Source organism: Lepidochelys olivacea, assembly GCF_965140295.1.
Source record: "Lepidochelys olivacea isolate rLepOli2 genome assembly, chromosome: 23".
NCBI lineage: Eukaryota > Metazoa > Chordata > Testudines > Cheloniidae > Lepidochelys > Lepidochelys olivacea.
In genome coordinates this window covers 14935693-14952802 of record NC_140433.1, presented here as the reverse complement: position 1 = coordinate 14952802, position 17110 = coordinate 14935693, and the positions used below count along the sequence as shown (strand labels likewise).

At 69.9% G+C, this 17110-nt stretch overlaps 2 protein-coding genes across 2 annotated transcripts; one reads left to right on the top strand and one right to left on the bottom strand.

The window, feature by feature from the left end:
• Nucleotides 1-4: 4 nt before the first annotated feature.
• On the bottom strand, nucleotides 5-10180 carry ABCD1 (ATP binding cassette subfamily D member 1). The gene is made up of 10 exons (XM_084612208.1): nucleotides 8799-10180; nucleotides 6896-7076; nucleotides 5185-5327; nucleotides 4937-5105; nucleotides 4685-4779; nucleotides 3840-3985; nucleotides 3507-3652; nucleotides 2956-3040; nucleotides 2604-2729; nucleotides 5-1423 (listed from the first exon to the last, which is right to left on the bottom strand). Exons 1-10 carry the CDS (start codon nucleotides 9726-9728, stop codon nucleotides 1204-1206), a joined length of 2241 nt encoding a protein of 746 aa, XP_084468334.1. The 5' UTR covers nucleotides 9729-10180; the 3' UTR covers nucleotides 5-1203.
• Nucleotides 10181-13611: 3431 nt separating this feature from the next.
• BCAP31 (B cell receptor associated protein 31) lies at nucleotides 13612-17110 on the top strand. The gene is made up of 7 exons (XM_084612928.1): nucleotides 13612-13723; nucleotides 14060-14160; nucleotides 14416-14563; nucleotides 14656-14791; nucleotides 15113-15239; nucleotides 15606-15706; nucleotides 16610-17110. The coding sequence occupies exons 1-7, from the start codon at nucleotides 13632-13634 to the stop codon at nucleotides 16646-16648; spliced, it is 744 nt and encodes a 247-aa protein (XP_084469054.1). The 5' UTR covers nucleotides 13612-13631; the 3' UTR covers nucleotides 16649-17110.

Genomic DNA, 17110 nt, shown 5'->3' with positions numbered 1-17110 from the left:
GGGGTCTCTCTGGGTTTCTTTTACTGGCCTCTGTCGGCTCATAAGGCACCAGCCGGGCTGGGGGGGCACATTGCATAGTCGGACTCTACCCCTAGCAATGGGGGGGCTGGGGAACGATCCCCCCCGGGTTGGCAGAGCCCCCCTCCATGGGGAAATGGGGACAAGTGGTCCAGACCCGGGGGGGCTAGGAGGGAAAGGAGGGGTGGCTACAGGGGGGTGAAGATGAATCGTGGGGGACAGGAGGACAGTGGGGGCAGGGCCAATGGGGGGGTAGAGAGGGGATGGGGGCAGGGTGAGCTGAGGGGAGCCCTGGGGGCAGCAGATACATCGGTACAGCCGCCACGAGCTCCCAAGTGTGGACGTGGCCTGAGGTGCAATATTTTAAACCAGTTTAAACCCCGGGTGCAAATTTTAAACCACTTCAAATCCCGAGGGGGATTTAAACTGGTTTAACTTTACATCCGTTTAAGCACCAGCCACTGACCTGGTTTGTAAATTGAATTAAGAGCATCCACATGGGGCTTTAAACCAGTTTAACTCCTCCTTAAAGAGAATTCAGAGCGTCCACACAGGGATTTAAATTGGTTCTCCAACCAGATTAAGTCAAAGTGGAATCGAAGCAACAGGCCGGTTCCTCTGCACCCACCAGCAGCGACATTCTCCAGGCTGGGTTAGTATAAAGCCTTGTGCGGCTTGCTGGGGGGGTCACGGGGGTCTGGGATCAGCAAGCTCTGCCCTGAAAATCCTGGGGGGCCCTGCCACGGGGGAGCCGTGAGCATGCCCCGCTGCCCTTGTGCGCCCCACACCGTTGAGGGGTCCAGGGGAAGCCGGAGAGAGGCCTGGGGCGCCAGCTGGTCGGGGGGCGGGTCTTGGCCGTGGCCATGGATTCTTTGGGGCGCCGCGAGGAACCGAGGAGCTGGGGGATGGCATGAGCCCCCCATTTCACAGTGCAGGCCGCCTCCAAAGGAGCGGGGAAGAGTCATTAAGTGCACTAAAAGTGGGGGTGCTGCAGAAGACCCCTGAAATGCTTAGTGGTGGGGGGGCAATTGGGGAGCTGGGCAGGGGGAGGGGCCCTGTACTTCAATGACTGCGAGATGGGGGGCAGCAAGGGTCACCCCAACTCCCAGGGGACTTTTAACGGTCCCCCCCCGCACACACCGTATTGGGGCAACAGGCGGTGCCCCGCGGGATCCCCCCCATGTTTCAGGCCGAGCTGTGGGGGGCCCCGGCCGGGCTGGGGGAGACGTCGTCCCCCAGGATCTGGCAGAGCTCGGCCAGGCGCTGCTGGACTCGGGGGACCCCGGCCAGCTGCGTCTCCAGCCGCTGCTTCTCCTCGGTCAGCGAGAGCCGGGCGGCCGCGTCCAGACGCTCCAGCTTCCAGCCGCCCTCCCCGTCGAACTGCAGCACGTGGGTGTGGTACTTCCTGGGGGGGGGCAGGGTCAGCGGGGCCCCTCGCTCCCGACCCGCGGCCCCCAGCCCTGCCGGCGCCCCTCGTTCCCGACCCGCGGCCCCCGGGGGCCCCTCACTCCCGACCCGTGGCCCCCAGCCCTGCCGGCGCCCCTCACTCCCGACCCGCAGACCCCGGGGGCCCCTCGCTCCCGACCCGCGGCCCCCGGGGGCCCCTCGCTCCCGACCCGCGGCCCCCAGGGGCCCCTCGCTCCCGACCCGCGGCCCCCAGCCCTGCCGGCGCCCCTCGTTCCCGACCCGCGGCCCCCGGGGGCCCCTCACTCCCGAACCGTGGCCCCCAGCCCTGCCGGCGCCCCTCGTTCCCGACCCGCGGACCCCAGGGGCCCCTCGCTCCCGACCCGCGGCCCCCAGCCCTGCCGGCGCCCCTCGTTCCCGACCCGCGGCCCCCGGGGGCCCCTCGCTCCCGACCCGCGGCCCCCAGCCCTGCCGGCGCCCCTCGTTCCCGACCCGCGGCCCCCGGGGGCCCCTCGCTCCCGACCCGCGGCCCCCCCAGCCCTGCGGGTACCCGGGGGCTGGGAACAAAGGGCCATTGACTGGCCAGGGCCTGGCCATGCCCCCTGCCCACGCTGGCTCCCGGGGACGGACGTGGCAGCTGCTGGGAGGGGGGCCGGGGTTCTGGGTGGGGGGGGAATGAGGAGAATCCTTGCAGGGGACCTGGGGGGGCTCGGGGAGAAGAGGGCAGAGAATTGGGGGGGTGCTATGCAGGGGGGCTGGTGGCTGGGTGAAGGGGGGTGCCGGCATGTGAGGGGGGGTGATACGTGCCGGGGGGGGCGGGGGGCTCCCTGCTGGGGGGACCCCTGGCTGGACTCTCCCCCCACCCTGGCACTGGCCCCGCCCCCTTCTGCATTGTGGTCAGGGGCGGGGTCAAGATCCAGGGGCGGGGTCAGGGTTATGGTCAGATGAGAGCTGGGGTCGGGGTCATAGGTCAGGAGGCGGGGTTAAGGTCAAGGGCTGGGGTTGGGCTGGTTGAGGTCAGAGGTCAGGATCGGGGAGTGGCCCATTGGGAAGAATGGGGTGTATCATAGCGGGGGTGGGATGGGCCGTACCATAGCGGGGCAGGGGGAAAGGGGCCGTACCATAGCGGGGCAGGGGGAAAGGGGCCGTACCATAGCGGGGCAGGGGGAAAGGGGCCGTACCATAGTGAGGGCCGGTGGGTGATGGAGAGCAGCGAGATCCCAGCATCCTTTGCGGCTTGGAAGATGCGCCCCTCGACATCGATGCTCACGGCGCTGGTGCACTCGTCCAGCAGGGCGTACTGCGGCCTGGGGGGCAGGCGTCAGGATGGGGGGGGCAGACCCCGAGCCAACTCCCCCCCCACGCCTCCCCCTGGCAACAAGGGGAGCAGCTACCACCCCGCCCCCAAATCCTCCCCCACCCCCATCACCCCCACCCTCAGGGCCCAGCTCGGGGGGGGCAGGGACTCAGCTGCAGGGGGGCGGAGGGGGGAATCCCTGGGGGGGGAGGGGCGTCCTGGCGGGGGTCACTGACCTGTGATAGAACATGCGGGCCATCCCCATTCGCTGCTTCTCACCCCCCGACAGGACGTCCTTCCAATCGCAGACGGCCTCCCAGCCTGGCCCCGCCCCCATGGGGGAAAGGAGATGCCTCATTGGTCACTCGCTTGGGGGGGGTGTTAGTTCTTCCCCCGTGACCCCCCATCACCTGCTGACCCTCCCCCCAACCTGCCCCGTCCCCCCTATGGCCCCCCTGGCCCGTCCCCCTCCCTCTGCCCCCATCACCCGCTGACCCTCCCCCCACCCCCCCACTCTGCCCCGTCCCCCCTATGGCCCCCCTGGCCTGTCACCCTCCCTCTGCCCCCATCACCCGCTGACCCTCCCCCCACCCCCCCACTCTGCCCCGTCCCCCCTATGGCCCCCCTGGCCTGTCACCCTCCCTCTGCCCCCATCACCCGCTGACCCTCCCCCCACCCCCCCACTCTGCCCCGTCCCCCCTATGGCCCCCCTGGCCTGTCACCCTCCCTCTGCCCCCATCACCCGCTGACCCTCCCCCGCACTCTGCCCCGTGCCCCCCGCACCCACCTCCCTCCCGCTGGACGATGTAGTTGAGGTTGACGACGCCGAGGATTTGCTCCAGGTGGGCGTCCGTCAGCCCCTTCTGCGCCATGTCCTGGGCCGTGTCGGGGTAGATCACCTGCTCCCGCAGGGAGCCCACCGACATGTAGGGCCTACGGGAAACATGGGGGGTAAACAAACTCCTGGGCCCCCTGCGCCGACCCACCGGTCCCCACTGGCCTGCCAGAGCCGGGGAGAGAACCCAGGCGTCCTGGCTCCCAGACCCCGCCCCGCTCTAACCACCAGACCCCCCTCCCCTCCAAGCCCGGCAGAGAACCCAGGCGTCCGGGCAGCCCACACCTCTGGGGCACGTAGAACATGCGCTGGGGGGGTGGTTTGTAGAGGACCCCCCCGTAGGCCGGCCAGAGCCCCCCGAGGATCCGGAAGAGGGAGCTTTTCCCGCAGCCATTCGGGCCAGTGATGAGCAGATGCATGTCCCCGTCCACCTGCAGGGGGAGCCAGAGACGTGAGACCCCCCCCTGCAGGGGGGCAGAGAGAGGGAAACCCTGCCCCCCCCCCGGCTCCCAGCCTCCCCCGGGGTCTCTAGGACGTGGGGAGGGCTCAGAGATGGGGCAGGGCCCTGCTACCTGATACCCACCCCCCATGTGAGCCCCACGCCAGGTTCCCAGCCCCCCCCCCACGACTTCCCCTGGCTCCGCCCCTTCCAGCCCCCTCCCCAGCTCCTCCCCCAGCCCCCCTCGCTCCCTGGGCTCCCCCCAGCCCTGCCTGTGCCCCTCACTCCCGACCCACAGCCCCTGCTAGCCGAGCCCTGCCGGTGCCCCTCACTCCCGACCCGCAGCCCCCTGCTAGCCCAGCCCTGCCCCTCCCAGCTCTGCCGGTGCCCCTCACTCCCGACCTGCAGCCCCCTGCCAGCCCAGCCCTGACCCCCAGCCCTGCCGGTGCCCCTCACTCCCGACCCGCAGCCCCCTGCCAGCCCAGCCCTGACCCCCAGCCCTGCCGGTACCCCTCACTCCCGACCCGCAGCCCCCTGCTAGCCCGGCCCTACCTGTCCCCCCAGCCCTGCTGGTGCCCCTCACTCCCGACTCGCAGCCCCCCGCTAGACCGGTCCTGCCCCCCCAGCCCTGCCGGTGCCCCTCACTCCCGAACTGCAGCCCCTGCTAGCCCGGCTCTGGGCTCCACTTTACCCTGAGGTTCAGGGCAGCCACCACCACGTCCCCGGTGGGGGTGATAATTGGGATGTTTTCACAGATGATTCCACTTTCCACGTCCACGACCCGGCCTGGGGGGCGAACGGAGGCAAAGGGGGGAGGCAGAGAGAAAGAATTAACCGCAGGGCTCGTCCCATCCAGCAGGGGGTGCGGGGACACACACATTTCAGAGAAGACCCATTTTAGCAGGACCCACAAAAATGGCTGCCACGCTGCCCCAGGGCTCACCACGAATCCTGAGGGGTCCCTCCACGCGCACCCCGGGCCTCATCACGGCTGTGGCCTGGTCCCGGCCCTCCTCTTCCTCGCCGGGCCGGGTAAAGCGCCCAAGCTGCACGTCCTCAAAGACATGGAACATCTCATAGACCCGGGCGGTGTAACCGGCCAGTTCCGTCACCTGCGGGGGAGGGAGTTAGAACCCAGGCGTCCGGGCTTCCAGAGCGGGGAAAGAACCCAGGCGTCCGGCCCCCCCTCACCTCCTTGTAGGCGGCCAGGACTCTCTCGGTGGCGTCGGCAGCTGCGGTCAGCAGGTTCCTGGCCGTGGTAAAGGCCTCGGTCCTCTCACCGATCAGCTCCTCCTCCTTCATCTCCAGCGCGGCTCGCTTCACCTGTTCCGAGTCTGGGGAGGAGCAGGAATCAGGGGGGGCAGATCTATCCGCCCCGGGTCCACCCCCAAAACGCTCTGCCTCTTTCAGCAGCCCAAGCACCCCCTCGTGTGGATGGCACCCCCTTCTGGCAGCCCCTTCCCCCTGTGGCTCCCCGCTGCCCCGCCCTCCGCCCCCCTGCTCTGGGACAGGGTGGCTGGATGAACTCCAGGCTGGGGCCCCCTCCCCAGGCAGGGATCTCGGCTCGGTGGGGAACACAGGTCTGCGGCTGACGCAAATGTCCATGGGGTGGGGGGGACGCAAGGCAGAAGACAGGGTGGGGGTGAGACAGAGCGAGTGCCATGGCCGGGCAAACGGGGCGTGTGAATCCGGCCAAGCCGCGCCCTGGCTGGCTGGGAAGGAAAGAGGCCGCCGGAGGCCTCTGCCTCAGCAAGCGGGAAAGGTTTGTGGGTCAAGGCAGACGACCACTGACTGGGAGCCCCCCAAGAGCGAATGTGATCCTGGGGGGTACGAACGGGGGACTCTTGCGTAGGAGCAGAGCAGTGATTTCACTCGGGATCTGGCCCTGGTGCGACCGCGGCTAGGATCCCGCCTCCGGGGCCAACAATTCCTGAAGGAATCGGCCTGCAGGCGAGAGACGCGAAGGGGGGACCAGACCCCTGTCTCTGTAGAGAACAAATTCACAGCAGGCTCGTCCATCCAGCTGAGGAAGGTCGAACATGAGCCAGTGACAGGGACCGGGACACCCTGGGAATAAGGGGCTGATCTTTACGGGGCAGATTCTCCCATTCTGGCCGTTTGGACTCAAGATGGGATGGGGCTGGGGTAGGTCTCTGGGATGCAGGGGGGCGGATGAGTGGGGCGCCACGGTCCCGGGGTGAAGGAAATCCAGGTGGCACGTGGCTGATGGAGAATCGAAAGGGGAGCTCTCCGCAGTTAGACCCCACATTTGGGGCGCTCAGCTTGTCCTCTGCGGCCCACGGGAGCCAACCGGGCCCCATGTGAGGGAGGACGCCAGCGCCCCGCAGGGCAGACATCAGCGAGAGCCGGCACGGCCCACATGGGACCCACGGGGATTGAACCCCCGGCGGACGCAGGCAGGGAGGGGACGAAACCTGAGGGCGTGGAACGAGACGCGCAGGCCGGGAGAGACTCCAACCCCGGCGGGCTCGGCAAGGGGCCAGCGAGGCCCTGAGCCCAGGAAAGTGGCAGGGGGCCAAGCGCCGGCCGGCCACGATCAAGCCCCGTTTCCAGCGCACTGGGCCTGGCCTGGAGGGCGGCGCTTGGCTCCCTCGGCGGCTGGTTCCCCCCGTTCCCCGAGGGCCGGCGAGGGGACGATCCAGCCGCGAGCTCCCGTCCGTCTCCGCGGCGCGACGGGGCCCCTCGGGAACGCGGCCCAGTGCCTGGTGCCCGCAACGGCCGAGAGGGACCCGGGGGGGCGCTGCGGGGGGCCAGGCCGGAGCAAGCTGGAAACGGCAACTCAGCCCCCCCCTCACCTGGGCACCCCCAGCCTTCCCAAGAGCCCCCCCCCCGTGCCCCCCAGCCTTCCCCAGAGCCCCCCGCCGGCCAGCCGCTGGCTCACCACTCTCGGAGTAGCCGGTGGCCGTGACGATGGGCACGGCCACCATGACCAGCCCGGCCGCGCTCCACACGTACTTCATGAGGAACTGCTCCAGCATGACGAACCAGAGCCGCTGCAGCAGCATCAGGTCCAGGTGGGCAGCCAGCGCCCCATAGCACCGCTGCAGCAGGGCCTGCTCCACCTGCAGGGGGCGACAGAGCGTCAGGGGCCAGGGGCCGGCTCCGCCCGCGGGGGGCGACAGAGCATCAGGGGCCAGCTCCGCCTCCGGGGGGCGACAGAGCGTCAGGGGCCAGCTCCGCCCACGGGGGGCGACAGAGCGTCAGGGGCCAGCTCCGCCTCCGGGGGGCGACAGAGCATCAGGGGCCAGCTCCGCCTCCGGGGGGCGACAGAGCGTCAGGGGCCAGCTCCGCCCACGGGGGGCGACAGAGCGTCAGGGGCCAGCTCCGCCCACGGGGGGCGACAGAGCGTCAGGGGCCAGCTCCGCCCACGGGGGGCGACAGGGAGCGTCAGGGGCCGGCTCCGCCCACGGGGGGCGACAGGGAGCGTCAGGGGCCGGCTCCGCCCACGGGGGGCGACAGGGAGCATCAGGGGCCGGCTCCGCCCACGGGGGGCGACAGGGAGCGTCAGGGGCCGGCTCCGCCTCCGGGGGGCGACAGAGCGTCAGGGGCCGGCTCCGCCTCCGGGGGGCGACAGAGCGTCAGGGGCCGGCTCCGCCTCCGGGGGGCGACAGAGCGTCAGGGGCCGGCTCCGCCTCCGGGGGGCGACAGAGCGTCAGGGGCCGGCTCCGCCTCCGGGGGGCGACAGAGCGTCAGGGGCCGGCTCCGCCTCCGGGGGGCGACAGAGCGTCAGGGGCTGGCTCTGCCCGCGGGGGGCGACAGGGAGCGTCAGGGGCTCACTCTGTCCGCGGGGGCGGGGTGAGTGAGGGACTTGGGGGAACCCCCATCCAGGACCCCCCCAGGAGTGGGGACTCTGTGCTAGACAGGCTGGAGGGGGGAAGAGGGGTGACTGGCGGAGGGGGTGGAGTTCGCAGCACCGGGGAAGGGGAGCCCTTTTGGGGTGCGAATGGCAGCACTGAATGGGGTGCTCTGCTCCAGAAAGGGAATCTGAGGAAGAGAGAAGCAAGTCGAACCAAGATGAGAACCCAGGTGTCCTAGCTCCCATCCCCCTTCTAACCACCAGACCTCCCTCCTGGGGAGGACCCAGGAGTCCGGGCGCCCAGCCCCCACCGCCCGCGGCAGGAATGAGGAAGAGGGCAGGGCGGTTCCGAGGCGTGAGTCCCCAGCGAGCAGCCCCGGGCAGGGCCCAGTCCCGGGTCAGTCACCCCCGCACCCGGCCTGGGGCGGGATTCGAGGAACCGGGCGGGAGAGAAACGTAATCAAGGTGGAGGAACATGGCTGCGGAGCCGGAGCTCCCTGGGGCTGCTGGCCCTTTAAATCCCCCCCCCCGCTCCTGCCCGAGCTGGGCGAGAACCCAGGCGTCCGGGGGCCTGCCCCCCTGCTCTGACCCAGCAGACCCCACTCCCCTCCCAAAGCGGGGAGAGAACCCAGGAGTCCAGGGTCCCCACCCCCCAGACCCCACTCCCCTCCCAGAGCCAGGGAGAGAACCCAGGCGTCCGGGGTCCACTCCCCCCTGCTCTAACCACCAGACTGCCCCCCTGCCAGAGTGGGGAGAGAACCGAGGAGTCCAGGGTCCCCACCCCCACCCCCTCCCAGAGCCGGGGTGAGAACGCAGGAGTCCTGGCTCCCAGCCCGCCCCCGCCCCCCAGACCCCACTCCCCTCCCAGAGCCCGGGTGAGAACCCAGGAGTCCTGGCTCCCAGCCCGCCCCCCGCCCCCACCCCCGTCCCTGAGCCAGGAGAGAACCCCGGCGTCCGGGCTGCCAGCCCCCCCCCGTTCCCCTGGCACCTGGTGCCCTCCGTAGAAGGCGATCTCCTCAGCATTGGCCAGCACCCGGGCATGCAGGCAGCGCAGCTCCCCCTTGCGCCGGGCCTCCTCGGCCACCAGCTCCCCGAAGCGGGGCGAGCAGCCCCGCAGCACCTTGGCCGTCAGGCCGACCACCAGGCCGGCGATGGCCGAGGGCCAGGCCGTGCCGGCCCCCTTGGCCCGGGCCGCCCCCAGGAGGGCGTAGGTGGTGACGGCCACGTCCAGCACCGGCTTGGTCAGGTTGGAGTAGAGGTGGGCCACGGAGCTGGCGAAGGCCACCAGGTCCTCGGTGAGCGACTGGTCCGGCGCCCGCAGGCGCCCGTCCATGGTGCTGACCCGGTAGTAGGTCCGGGCCTGGAAGTAGCGCCCGTAGGCGTGGGCCACCAGGCGGCCACGGAAGGCCAGGCCCAGCCGGCCCTCCAGGTAGCGGATGGCGCTGTTGACGAAGGTGGCGGGCACAGCGATGAGCAACCACTGAAGCAGCTGCCCGGCGAAGCGCCGCGGGCTCTTGCGGACGATGGAGCGGGCCAGGCGCCCGTCCAGCCGGGCCACGTAGACCGAGAGGAAGGTGCGGCTGGCCAGGGCCACCGAGTGCAGGGCCAGCAGCCCCGTCTCCGGGCACAGCGGGCCGGGGAACAGCAGCCGCAGGAGCCGCAGGAGCCGCCGCAGGAAAGCCCGGTTGACGCCAGGCGCGGCGTCTTCTTCCGGCCACTGAGCCACGGGCCGGCCGTGGCCCAAGTCGGGCCCCGCGCCGGTCGAGGCGGCCACGGGCCGGGAGCCGGCGGTGGCCCGGCGCAGCAGGGGGTACAGTTTCCGGGCACCCAGGGCCGCCACCGCCAGAGCCAGGGCCGCCCGCCTGGCCGTCACCCCCCGGGCCAGCCGCCCGGCCACCTGGCTCGCAGACCACGGCATGGGGGTGCCACGGGACTGCCCCCCCTTCACGGCGCTGGCCCTTTAAGAGCCCCACACCCCCAAACACTGTCCTGCTCCGCGCTCAGCTGGGAGCGAAATGTCAAGCCCGGCTCCTCCCCGGTCCCACAATGCCCTGCCCCGGGGGGGCTGACCATAGAGACACGTCGGGGGGGGAACACGCCTGGGGAGAAGCCCCGCAGCGGGCACTAGGTGGCGCTGTGGCTCCACGGATGGGAGACGGGGGCGGGACCCGGGGCGCGGGGGGCGGGGTTATGTCCATCCTGCTGCCCCTGCCTCCAGTGCAATCGCAGTGACTCCGGATTGAGCCTGCAGGAGCTGAGATCTGAATCTGGCCCTGTGCCCAGTGCAATCCAGGGGAGATTCCGGATTGACCCCAGTGGAGCTGAGAGATCCAAAGCTGGCCCTGCTCCCATTGCAATCAGGGGTGACTCTGGATTGAGCCCGGGGGGGGGGGTTAGATTCAAAGAGGGGGGAGACTCTAGATTGAGCCTGCAGGAGCTGAGATCTGAATCTGCCCCCACTGCAATCGGGGGAGACTCCAGATTGAGCCCAGCCGAGATCCGAAGGGGGGGGTGCCTCTGGATTGAGCCTGGGGGAGCCAAGATCAGAAGGGGGGGTGACTCTGGATTGAGCCCAGGGGAGCTGAGATCCGAAGGGGGGGGTGACTCTGGATTGAGCTGGGGGAGCCAAGATCCAAAGGGGGGGTGACTCCGGATTGAACCCAGGGGAGCCGAGTCGAGGGAGCCAAGATCTGAAGGGGGGGTGACTCTGGACTGAGCCAGGGGAGCTGAGATCCGAAGGGGGGGGGCTCTGGCTTGAGCCTGGGGGAGCCGAGAACCGAAGGGAGGGGGGACTCTGGATTGAGGCCGGGGGAGCCAAGTTGGGGGAGCTGAGATCTGAAGGAGGGGTGACTCCGGATTGAGCCCAGGGGAGCTGAGATCCAAAGGGGGAGTGACTCCGGATTGAGCCCGGGGGAGCCGAGTCGAGGGAGCCAAGATCTGAAGGGGGGGTGACTCTGGCTTGAGCCTGGGGGAGCCGAGAACCGAAGGGGGGGGAACTCTGGATTGAGCCCGGTGGAGCTGAGATCTGAATGGGGGGTGACTCTGGATTGAGCCGGGGGAGCCGAGTTCGGGGGAGCCGAGATCTGAAGGGAGGTGTGACTCCGGATTGAGCCTGGGGGAGCCGAGATCCGAAGGGGGGGGACACTATGGATTGACCCCGGGGGAGCCGAGTCAGGGGAGCCGAGATCTGAAGGGGGGGTGACCCCGGATTGAGCCGGGGGAGCTGAGCCAGGGGAGCCGAGATCCGAAGGGGGGGGGTGACTCCGGACTGAGCCGGGAGAGCCGAGATCCGAAGGGGGGGGTGACTCCGGACTGAGCCGGGAGAGCTGAGATCCGAAGGGGGGGGGTGACTCCGGACTGAGCCCGGGAGAGCCGAGATCCGAAGGGGGGGGTGACTCCGGACTGAGCCGGGAGAGCTGAGATCCGAAGGGGGGGGGGTGACTCCGGACTGAGCCGGGAGAGCCGAGATCCGAAGGGGGGGGGTGACTCCGGACTGAGCCGGGAGAGCCGAGATCCGAAGGGGGGGGGGGTGACTCCAGACTGAGCCGGGAGAGCTGAGATCCGAAGGGGGGGGGGGTGACTCCGGACTGAGCCTGGGGGAGCCGAGATCCGAAGAGGGGGGTGACTCCGGACTGAGCCGGGAGAGCCGAGATCCGAAGGGGGAGCCCCAGAATTCCTTCCTCTCGTATTCATTCGTGTCACACCCGTGCGCGTGGGCCCCCCACGCCAGGCTCTCCCGGCTGCCTGGGATCGGGGCCACGCCCTGGGGCTCCGACCCTCCTGCTTCGCCCCACGTCTGGCCAGGCCAGGTCCGGCACCAGCGTCCCTGCTTCCAGCCCAGCACACGCCACCTTTCCCCTCCCTCCTTCAGCTCCCTGCTCTAGGCCGTGGCCCGGCCCCGGGGGTCCCCCAGGCTCTTCGGGGGTGCACTCTGTCCCAGGTCTTACTGACTATGCCCCAACCTAACTAGCAGAGGGGAAACTGAGGCACGAAGCAGGGGCAGCAGCCGGCAGAGGGAGCTGGGCCAGGAACCCCGGCGTCCTGGGCTCACAATCCGGGGCTGCTATCGCGGGCGCGTGATACCCAGGGGCAAAGGGCAGAGTCCCTGGGGGGGCCCGTTATCTCCCTCCCCACAGGGAACTTTTACAGCCCGGCTGCTCCTGGGTGAGGCAGCCCGAGGTCGGCCAAAGGGCAGGAGCTGGGAGAGAGAGAGAAACCCCTGATTGCCCCCCAGCCTGCGGGTGCCCCTCACTCCCGGCCCTGCCCCCCGCCAGCCCGGCCCTGCCCCCCAGCCTGCGGGTGCCCCTCACTCCCGGCCCTGCCCCTGCTAGCCCGGCCCTGCCCCCCAGCCTGCGGGTGCCCCTCACTCCCGGCCCTGCCCCTGCTAGCCCGGCCCTGCCCCCCCAGCCTGCGGGTGCCCCTCACTCCCGGCCCTGCCCCCCGCCAGCCCGGCCCTGCCCCCCCCAGCCTGCCGGTGCCCCTCACTCCCGGCCCTGCCCCCCGCCAGCCCGGCCCTGCCCCCCCCAGCCTGCCGGTGCCCCTCACTCCCGACCCGCAGCCGCCCGTTCCGTGGGTTAACGCGGCTGCCCGTTGCTGTCACGGGGCGGCGCCTGGTTCCTGTGACGGGGAGGAGCAGAGACCCCCCCCCATCTCCCCGCTCTGCACCCCAGGGTGCCCCGGGGGGGGTCTCGGGGCGGCTCCGGGCCGGGTTTCTGCAGGGGAGTTTTCCTGGTGCCTCAGTTTCCCCGGGGCCGGGAAGCGAGCGAGGGGCACGGGCCGGGCCGGGGGGGGGCCCAGAACCAGGGTCCGGCCCCCCCGGCCCGGCTGAGGGCTCCTGGCCGCTGAGTCCCGCCCTGACGCTCCCCGGCTTCCCGCCCGGCAATTCCCAGCCACACCACTTCCGCCTCGGTAGCTGCCATGGCGGCGCTTCCGGTACTAGCTGCGGCGCCACTTCCGCTGGGAGCAGCACGGCGCTTCCGCCCCGTTCGGGTTTTATGGCGGTACTTCCGGTGCGGCCCAGGAAGCCGCCGCCGCCTCGCTAGATGTCATGGCTGCACTTCCGGTATGGGAGAGAATCTCTTCCGGCGCCACGAGGGAAGTGTTTCCGCCCGGATGGGAACTTCCGCTGATGGGGCGCGGCGCCGTCCGGTAAGGAAGCTGTGCGCTCATTGGCGGACGGCGGCCCGAGGGGGCGGGACTTCCTGTTCAGTTCCTATTTCCGGTTGGGGGGCGCGCAGAGCTCAGCTGGAATTTGCCCGTCGGCTAGAGGCCTGGTGAGGGGCTGCCAGATAGTGAGCCCCTTGGGGGCGGGGGGCCCCTGCCAGATAGTGAGCCCCTTGGGGGCGGGGGGCCCCTGCCAGATAGTGAGCCCCTTGGGGGCGGGCCTCTGGGAACGGGCAAGGAGGGTGCTGGGGGGGGATGCTGGGGGGGGGTGTTCTCCCCTGGCAGTCAGGGCCTGGGGGAGGGTGATGGGGGGGGCTGGGGGGTGGGAATGAGGGGCACCGGTGATGGGCTGGGAGGGGGCTGGGGGGGTGGGGTGGGGAGTCATGGGGGCTGTGGGGTGGGAGTGAGGGGCACTGGTGATGGGCTGGGAGGGGGCTGTGGGGCTGGGGGGGTGCAGTGGTGTGAGGGGCACTGGTGATGGGCTGGGGGGGTGCAGGGGGCTGCAATGTGGTGAAGGGTGATGGGGGGCTGTGGGGTGGGAGTGAGGGGCACCGGTGATGGGCTGGGAGTGGGGCTGGGGGGGGTGCAGTGGGGCAGGGAGTGGGCTGGGCTGACGCTCTCCCTCCCCCCTAGCTTCCCCCCCCCCCCCGTGGCCGCCATGAGCCTGCAGTGGACGGCTGTGGCCACGTTTCTCTACGCCGAGGTCTTCGCCGTCCTGCTCCTCTGCGTCCCCTTCATCTCTGCACCCAGGTGGGGCCCCCATCCCGGTGGGGGCAGGGAGCCAGGACTCCTGGGTTCTCTGCTGATATTCCCCCTCCTGGCGGGGAGCCTGCCCTGGTGCTGGGGGGCTGGGCTGGCCTCCCAGGGGTCTGGAGGCTCCATCTCCCGTTCCCCGTGGGGCGGTGGGCACCTCTCTGCTGGAGTCCCAGCGGAGTCACCCCTGTCTCTCTTCGGGGGAACCTGGGGTCTGCTTCTGTCCCCATATCCCTGCAGGGTTGGGGGGGCCTCTGGTGGGCTGGGCCTGGGCACATGATGGGAAGGAGGGGTTGGGGGGCTGCCTGTGTGATCCTCTCCCACTCCCGGCAGATGGCAGAAAATCTTCCGGTCCCGCCTGGTCCGGCTGGTGGTGACCTACGGGAACACCTTCTTCGTGGTGCTCATCGTCATCCTCATCCTGCTGCTGCTTGGTGAGCGGGGAGCACTGGGGGCCGGCCGGGGGGCACTGGGGGCCGGCCGGGGGGCATACTTACCCTTGTGACCCAACGCCCTTAGGGTGGGAACCTGGGAGCCAGGACTCCTGGGTTCTCTCCCTGGCTTTGGGGGGGGATCGAGGTCTGGTGGGTCAGGGCTGGGGGCGGGGCCGGGAGCCCGGACGCCTGGGTTCCTTCGGGCTCCCGGCTGGGAGCGGGGTGCCCGGCGCATTAACCCCGTGCTGCCCCCAGACGCCGTGCGCGAGATCCAGAAGTACGACGACATGACGGAGAAAGTGAATCTGCAGAACAACCCGGGCACCGTGGAGCATTTCCACATGAAACTCTTCCGCGCCCAGCGCAACCTCTACCTGGCCGGCTTCGCCCTGCTGCTCTCCTTGTGAGTGCGGGGGGCCGGGGGGGCCCTGGGTGGGGGGTCGGGAGCGAGGGGCCCCTCCGCTGTTAACCCCTCGCTGCCCTGGGTCCCTGCAGTCTCCTGCGCCGGCTGGTGACGCTCATCTCCCAGCAGGCCACGCTCCTGGCCTCCAACCAGGCGTTCAAGAAGCAGGCGGAGAGCGCCAGTGATGCGGCCAAGAGATACATGGAGGACAACGACCAGCTGAAGAAGGTGGGGTGAGGGGGGGCCAGCGTGGTGGGGGTGGGGCTCCAACCCACATCCTCTGCATCCGCAGGCTGCCAGCCCCCTTGCGGGTGAAGCTGGGAGCCCTCATGAGGGGGTGGGTGTTTCAGGGGGTGGGGGACTCAGTCGGGGCCCTCAAGTGAGATCTGTCCGTGGGGGAGGGGGGTTGGGCCCTATGACCGAGGGTCTGGATGGCAGGGCCCTGGGTTCGGTTACAGGGGTGCAGGGGCTGTGGCTAGGCCTCGGGGGATGTGGGGCCCTGGCTCAGGGTATGGGGTCCAGCTGGGGTCACTTGTCCCCCACCTCCAGGAATTGAAGCAGGCTGGCGTGGATGTCGGAGAGCGGCCGGCCGAGGGGCCGGGGGCCGCTGGCCAGAACGAGGTGCTGAAGGAGGAGCTCAAGCAGCTGAAGGAGGAGCTGGCCTTGAGCAAGAGGGGTGAGCTGGGAGCAGGGGCGGGATTTCCACCCCTGCAGCCACTCGGGGGTTAAGTCCTGAGGTCAGCGTTGGCCTAGGTTACTCCATGAATCCCAGCCCCATGGCTGGTGCGTGTCAGCTGGGGCCTGGCTGCCCTGGCTGAAGACAACCCTTCTGGGGAAACTGAGGCAGCTCCTGAGGCTGGAGGCGCTGCACAGTGGGGGACGGGGGCTCAGGCTCTCTGCACACTCGGGCAGTCCCGACCACGCTTCGGGCTGTTCACCCCGGCGGGCGCTGGCTCAGCTATGCCCCCTCGGCTGCCGGGAAGGCTGGGCCGGTTCCCCACCGGGGGGGCCCTGCTGTGGCTAACCTGGGCTGCCCCCCCAGCTGTGGAGAAGGCGGAGAGCGAGGCGCTGGCCATGAGGAAGCAGGCCGAGGGGCTGACCAAGGAGTACGACCGGCTGCTGGAGGAACACGGCAAACTGCAGGTGGGGCAGAGGGTCGTGGGGGGTGGCTGGAGCCTGTGGTCTAGGGCAGGCCTCTGGGGCATGGGGGAGCAGAATGTGTTACAGAGCTGGGGGTGGGGCTGGGGCCTGGCAGCCCCCCACACACTTGGCCAGAGCCCCCCAGAGAGGCAGCACCTCTCCCACCACCAGGGGGCAGCCCAGCCATGCCTGGCAAGGGGCTGGCTGGGAGCTGATCTGTAAGAGATCCGGCTAGCTGGCCACAGGGGCCTATAAATAACCTGCTGGCAAGGGGGGGCTGTCAGCTGATGGGGTGGGGGGGGCTGTGGGTCAAGAGTGAGGGGCACTGGCTGTGGGGGTGGGGGGAGTTCAGGTCGGGAGTGAGGGGCACAATCAGAGCTGTGTGGGGGGCAGGGCCGGGCTGGCAGGGGCTGTGGGTTGGGAGTGGGGGGCACCAGCAGGGCTGGGGGGGCAGGGCTGGGCTGGCAGGGGGCTGTGGGTCGGGAGTGGGGGGCACTGCTGCCATGGGGGGGGGCAGGGCTGGCTCCCTGCCCTCCCCTGCCCAGCCCAGCCTGGCTGTGGGCTCGGTGCCCGGTGCCTCGTGACGGCTACGTGCAGGCAGGTGCGTCGGGCCGGGGGCGCGGTTGCCCAACCCTGCTCCCGCTGCCAGGGTGGGGCCCAGCAGCCGCTGGGGGATTTGAACTGGCAGCGGGGAGGGAGCTTCAAGCTTGAGAAAGCCTTTTGTTGGGGGGGGGGGGGGCTGCGTGCTGGGAGTGAGGGGTCCTGGTTGGGGGGGTGGCGGCCTGGGAGCGAGGGTCCTGGACAGAACCATGGGGGGGGCCCTGCCTGCGGGGGAGGGGTGGATGGGGGGGCTCCACCTCAGGGGTCTGTCTGCCCCTCCTGACCCCCCCCTTGGTCTGTCTCTAGATGCAGCAGGAGGGACCCAAGGACAAGAAGGAGGAGTGACGGCCCCTCCCTGCCCCCCTGCAGCCTTGGCTGTTGCTTTCTGTAGGCGGAGCCTCTCGTGGACCACGCCCCCAGCTCCTCCGTGGGTGGAGTCTACAGTATTCGGTGTGGGTCAGGCTCCCCTCCCTTCCCCCTCTGCTCGCAGGAGGGGGGGCTGCTACGCTTACCCCATCACTGGGCTGTGCCCATTCCAAGCAGGGGTGTCAAGCCCCTGTGCCTCAGTTTCCCCTCTCTGTGACCTGCTCTTTCCCCCTCTCCTGAGCTGGGTGACCCCTAGATTTCCCCATTGGACCAAGGTTTGTGGGGAGCTGTGATTCTCCCCTCCCCCTCAAGCTGTACTCCTTCCTTGTAAGCCCTGTGTTTCTGGCAGGGGCCTAGCGCCCCACCCCCCGGCCTTTTTTGTTACTGGGGCCGGGTCTGTAGCGATCTGAGCTTTGCCTTCAATAAAGGGGTCAGACGCCA

Bases quoted from the DNA above. Each gene is read 5' to 3' on its own strand.
- ABCD1 (XM_084612208.1), bottom strand. From the start codon at position 9,728: ATGCCGTGGTCTGCGAGCCAGGTGGCCGGGCGGCTGGCCCGGGGGGTG. The intron at 5,106-5,184 runs GTGAGGGGGGGC...CCTCCCCCGCAG, and splicing joins TCCTGGCCGCCTACAAGGAG to GTGACGGAACTGGCCGGTTA. The intron at 3,986-4,684 runs GTAAAGTGGAGC...CTCCCCCTGCAG, and splicing joins TGGCTGCCCTGAACCTCAGG to GTGGACGGGGACATGCATCT.
- BCAP31 (XM_084612928.1), top strand. From the start codon at position 13,632: ATGAGCCTGCAGTGGACGGCTGTGGCCACGTTTCTCTACGCCGAGGTC. The intron at 14,161-14,415 runs GTGAGCGGGGAG...TGCTGCCCCCAG, and splicing joins CCTCATCCTGCTGCTGCTTG to ACGCCGTGCGCGAGATCCAG. The intron at 14,564-14,655 runs GTGAGTGCGGGG...GGGTCCCTGCAG, and splicing joins TTCGCCCTGCTGCTCTCCTT to TCTCCTGCGCCGGCTGGTGA.